Genomic DNA, 5,864 nt, shown 5'->3' with positions numbered 1-5,864 from the left:
TAGTATATATCGTTTACATCTGAAAAGCAATAAAGACTTATTTGAGACCCTCTGCTGACACAAATCACAGCAGGAACAGTTAGCCTTCTATTATATAGGCATCCTTTATTGCAAAGTCGATCTTATTCATGATAGAGAGGATGTGCACACACTAGAGAGAGAAAATACCCTCAACAGGTCTCATCATGCTATGATCCCCTCTCCCCAGCCTTCCAGCTCCTCAGGATCTTGCTCGTTAACATGCACATATGGTTCATTTTTATGGACCAACCCAGGTATCCCAGCTCACATGTGGCTTTCAGGACTACAGTTCCATCTGAAACTGACTGCGTCGCCCTGCTGGGCCTATATGGACATTAACTGAAATTACTTCTTTTATTACTATTAATTTATCTACTCATAAGATGATTTCAACAAAATTTCACAAAACATGAGGTAGGAACTTTTCCTTTTACAGATGAGAAAACTGAGGCTTAGAGGAGTTGAGTGACCTGACCAAGGTTATAGCTGGCAGCCAACGAAGTATAGAACTAGAACCAACACCCCATTCAGACTCCCAAGATAGCCTGCCTTTGGACTTTAGACCACTCTACCTTCTTAACAGAGTTGGCCTGAGAAGAAAGGGGTTTGGGTGGAGATTTCCACCAAGGTTCAGCCACAAAGATGCTGAGGACACACAACCTCAAATAAGGCTGTGATGCCAATGACCACGAGTGACCTCTCTGCCAGGCTCTGCTGAATCTCTTCTCAAACAGGGCTCAACTCAGATCCACAATGATTTGAACAGGACCAGCCAGTGATGGGGTAGCTAAAGTAACTGGATCCCACTTGGCCGACTGTACAGGTCCAGTCACAGACCTGGTGGTTTGAAAAACATGCGCCAGACAAGTGTGCATGCATGCCCATATCCCGAAAGGAGAAATGGAGGAGACAGGGTTGTGGTGTGTCATCCTCCCTAGGAGTACTTTCTGTCCTTCCTTTTGTCTTTCTCTAGCAAGTGCGCACACACTCTAGCAAATTAACACAAAAAAAGAAAGACATGAACACTAATGTAATTACTAGCAAAGCCACACCCTAGCATGACCTAAGACCCACCAGAAGTGCCTGCCTAAGCAGGAATTTTTTTGGGTTTTTTTGATTAGTTTTTGCTATAGGGCATGTGCACTTGCCAGAAAGACAGAGACAGACAGACAGACATAGAAAGTGAGAGATCGCCCCCCAGGGAGGATGGCTATGCCACAATCCCTTTTCCTCATTCTGCCCTCAGGATCATGGGCTTGCACGCATACATGCCAGGCGTGAGTTTAAACTACCACGTCCAGGACTCGAACTGTGGTCAACTACATGGGAGTCCAGCAACATAGCTGTTACACCAACTGCTGGTCCCCTGAGCAGGAATTTACTATTTACTATTAATTTACTATTCTAATCAGCACCTAAAGATAGAATTCCAGTCTCCCAGTCTTTATGGGAGAATAGGGGTCTAATTTTGATATGCCCTACTTACCAAACAAACCCAGAAAAGTTTCACATGGACTGACCTCTCTCCCAGCTTTTTGTAATTTCTTACTTCCTTGACTGAGGAGCCCTCTACTCTGCCCCTTATTTGCTCATTATCCCTTTTAAAAACTCCTCCACTATGTATAAATCGGAGTTCACAATGCACTTTTTTTTCAGGTTTTTGCCAGGGCATGAGTACTCGCTGAAGAAAGACTGAGAGGGAAAGTGAGAAATCACTCCTCCAGGGAGGATGGTCACACTATAATTCCTTCTCCTCCATTCTCCTCTCTGAATTTTGGGCTAGCACACATGCACACATGCACGCACATGCACCTGGTGTGATTTTTCAAGCTAGTAGGTCTAGAACTTGAAGCACAGTCAGCCTTGTGAAAGCCCAGCACCTGAGCTACCATGCCACCTGCTGGCCCCCACGCTGCCCCCCCCCTTTTTTTTTTGCTTATTTCTATAGTATGTATGGAATAAAATTTGCCCTTGCTAACTCCTGGGTCATTGGGAAAATCTGGACATGTTTTTCTATGTAAAAATGCATCCTGACTTTTCCAACGACTCAGTAGTATTTGTCTCGGTTTATCTTTGAAAAGATAAATCTAGCTGAGTATGGCTTTGAGCACCTGGACACCCCGGAGACTAGAGGAATCATCCTGAGGTCAGCCAGAGAACCCCTACTCCAGGGTTGAAGACCACAAGGCTGGGATTCTTCCCATGTTTTCAAACATGTTTGTCTATTTCTGGGCAACAATATCTCTGACAATCAAGTGAATCTGGTGGCCTGCTTTCTCGCTCTCCTTCTCTCTCTCTCTCCCAGCTTGCTTTCTCGCTCTCCTCTCTCTCTCTCCCTCTCACTCTGTCCTTCTCTGGTCAAAATGAGTAAATAAATAAAGTTAAATAAAAGAATTCTAAAAAAAGAATTCTTAAAAAAAGAGAAAAGACAAAATATATTCAACTTACATCTATGTATCTGTATCTACTGGCAATCCATTGGTTGCTTAACATTGTGTAAGATGTTTAAAAATATGCCATCCAATGGAGGAAAATAGAAGGAGCTTTTTTTTACCCCAGTGGTTTCTCTGTGGCAGGTACTGTATTCTTTAGTTAACAAATAAGGATATTGAGGTTAATCCTATTTCCCAAGGTCACACAGCTACTCGGAGGCACAGCTGAATCTAAACCCAAGCCTGTTTGATTTTCTTACACCACTGTGCCCTGTTAATGGAATGCCATGACTATCCAGGGTAAGAAATGGCTCTGGAAGATGGCAAGATTTCAATGACGCCATTCACTGTCCATCCCCACGGCTCTCACTCACCAAATGGCTCTATTTTTCAAATACTGCATTATTCAGAAATATGGCATTACATGGTCCTATTAAACAATGGATAAAGAATGAAGCCTATAGGATGTGGTTATTAAATATTTAAAATTAAACACAAATGGAAGATTTAGAACATTTTCCCTCTCACAAAATTAAGCAGTTTGCCTTGTCAGCTGCAATACTACAACTCTTCTAAAAATTTTTGCCATGTTTTGTTTTTTTATAAGTTTCTGTTTCAAGATCAAGAGACAAGAAAAAGAAACACCGTCAACATGGTCTCAGGCCACATCTTTCCCCCAGTCTTGGAGCAAGTCAGGAACACGTATGCAGGTACGCAGCGCATAAAGCTTGACCCAGGAACCAAATTCCCATCTTCCTTCTGTCACCAGTGCCACAGAGCAGTACACAACCACTGAACCAGCCTGCTGGGCCTGCCATGTACTATTTTAAAGTTCACTCTCTAATGGCCGTACAGATAACAAATAGCACGTCTTAAAATATTAACTTTTAGGATAAATAGGATTACAGCCAACTTCAGAAAGCCATATTAAAAATTTCTCACTAGACCAACTCTTTATTAAATCTGCTATGCAGAGTATACATATACACGTTTTCCCCCCCAAGCACCCTAATAAAGTTACTCAACAAAGTTATTCTTAGACCAACTACTTACATTGAACTGCTGAAATAGGTTCAAGTTATTTTTATTAACTCTTTTCACAGACAGATAAAGGAGGCTGTTGAGTAAGTTAAAATATATGTAAAGACCGGAAATAATTACTCACTATATATTGTGGAGTAAATGCCACTAGCTTTCCTGAAATTTTTTTCACTACTAAAATCAGAAGCCAAAGGGCTCAATTTACTGTGAGATCCCCCAGCTGGTGTATCAGTGTATTATGAAACTTTTCTTTTAGTAGCCAATAAAATCATTCTTCTGCCTTGTTTCACGATACCTTAGTAACAAGCTTTAATTCTTTTCCCTCTGTAGTTCTCAATGCTTTCACTGAAATGCAGGGTTACAATGAATCTGGCCAGGTCATCTTGGCCACAAACACCATCTTTCTCCCAATAACGCCTCCCCCAACCTCATCTGATTAAATGTTAGCAATACAAAAGGCCCATAGGAGGCGCCTCATACTCATCCCAGATACACAGAGTGCCTTCCCTGTGACTGGTACTGTTCTAAGTTTCTCCTATTCAGAACACATCTAATATTCGAACACATCTTACTACCTCTGAAAGGCCATACTGCTGATAACAGGTAAACTCTTCAACACTGAGCCATTTGTAGCCTAGTGAGGGGTTAAGGGGGCCAGATCCCACATAGCCAACTGCAGTGTGAACTCCAATCCCAACTGCTTGAAAAACATGATGGGCACGTGTGTGTCGCAAATCCTGGTAAGGTGGAGAAATGGAAAAGACTGTGGCATGAACATGCCCACTAGGAGGTGCTTTCTGTCTCTTCCTTTCTTCCACTCTGCCCCATCTCTGCCCAACAACTTCATGGTCACATTCACACTGGCAATTACGAACAAACAAACAAAGCTACAACAACCAAAAAATGAACACAGGAACTCACTTAATTGTGCTCTCCTCCTATAACTCTGCCCAACAACTTCATGGTCACGTTCACACTGGCAATTACAAACAAACAAAGCTACAACAACCAAAAAATGAACACAGGAACTCACTTAATTGTGCTCTCCTCCTATAAATCTGTTGTCTTAGTCTTGTGTGTATGTGTGTGTGCTGCTCTAATAAGATACTAGAGAAAGTAATGTATAAAGAAATTTATTTTCTCACATTTCTGGAGGCTGGGAGTTCAACATCAAGCCAAAAGCAGGTTCAGTTGTACAGTGAGAGCCTTTCACAGCTTTCAGGATAGTACCTTGTTGCCACACCCGTGGGAAAAGGGGAATATTGCATCCTCATGTGGTCAAATGGGTCTGGCAAGCAAGCCAAAGCTACAAAAAAAACTTATTTTATAAGGGCTTTCATTCCAAGGGCGGAGTCTTCACAGCTGATTTACCTCTTACAGGCCCCACCTCTTAATACCACCATGTTGGCAACACCTGAATTTTGGAAAGGACACCTGAAAACCATAGCACCTGTGGAAAAAGCCAATATTCATTTAAGAAAATCTAATCTCTACCGTAATACACAAGTAATAGGCTGAACAAAAGCCCAAAGTATCAAGATATGAGTGAGAATTTCCTAAAGTAGATTTGATGTGTAGAATGTACAGTCTGGGCCTGGCCTCCCTAGTGGGAAAGGGAGCTGAATCCCACATGGACGATCACAGTTTCAATCCAAGTTTCAGCAGCTTGAAACACACACCTGGTGTGTGTCAATATGTGTGCAAAAATCCCAATGAGAGGGAGGCATGGCAAGAAAGGAATTATAGCAAGACCAGGCCCTACTGGGGGTTGCTTTCTTCCTCTGTCTATCTCTCTCTCCGTCTCTCTCTCCCTGTCTCTCTCTGGCAAGCACATGTGCCCCTCTGGAATTTTTTTTTTTAAGCATGTATAAGCTGCTTTACATTTGATTTTTCTCAGCTTTTTCTGGTTTAAGTGATTCATGAATAAACGATTTCCTATTGCTTTACATTTTCTGGGATCCTGGGTTTCCTTACCACACAAGGTGACTTCAAAAAGTTTGTGGAAAAATGGAATTAACAACAAGTTTAATTTGATGCAAAAAAAAAAATCTGAAATACATGCATAGTTTTTTTTTTATAATATACACTGTAAAGATGTGTATTAAAGACCCAGTGTATATTATGTTTCCAGAAGATTTCTACTAATATCACTGCTACCTTTTCTTGAGTGCTTATGACAAGGCAGAAATTATTCCCATAGTTTTCTATAAATATTAACAAAGATCCCATGATTATTGCTGCTTTTCTGCAGATGGAAAAAACAAATCAGAACACTTAAGTAATACACCTAAAGTCTAACAGTCAATAACTAAGATATGTTTCTCTGGCTTCATACTCTAATCTCTTAACAAGTATACTATCAAGAGCTGG

At 41.3% G+C, this 5,864-nt stretch overlaps 1 protein-coding gene across 1 annotated transcript in view; it reads right to left on the bottom strand.

Annotated features, from left to right (window-relative positions):
• The window catches only part of TMTC2 (transmembrane O-mannosyltransferase targeting cadherins 2), a 339,285-nt gene extending 334,510 nt beyond the window's left edge, over positions 1-4,775 (bottom strand). The window contains exon 1 of the mRNA XM_006145516.2: positions 4,640-4,775. Within this exon, the coding sequence (XP_006145578.1) occupies positions 4,640-4,665 (26 nt within the window). The 5' untranslated portion in view covers positions 4,666-4,775. The remainder of the gene's footprint in view (positions 1-4,639) is intronic.
• Between the last annotated feature and the right edge of the window lie 1,089 nt (positions 4,776-5,864).

Source organism: Tupaia chinensis, unplaced genomic scaffold, assembly GCF_000334495.1.
Source record: "Tupaia chinensis unplaced genomic scaffold, TupChi_1.0 Scaffold000148_1, whole genome shotgun sequence".
NCBI lineage: Eukaryota > Metazoa > Chordata > Mammalia > Scandentia > Tupaiidae > Tupaia > Tupaia belangeri.
This window is presented reverse-complemented; position numbering and strand designations above follow the sequence as displayed.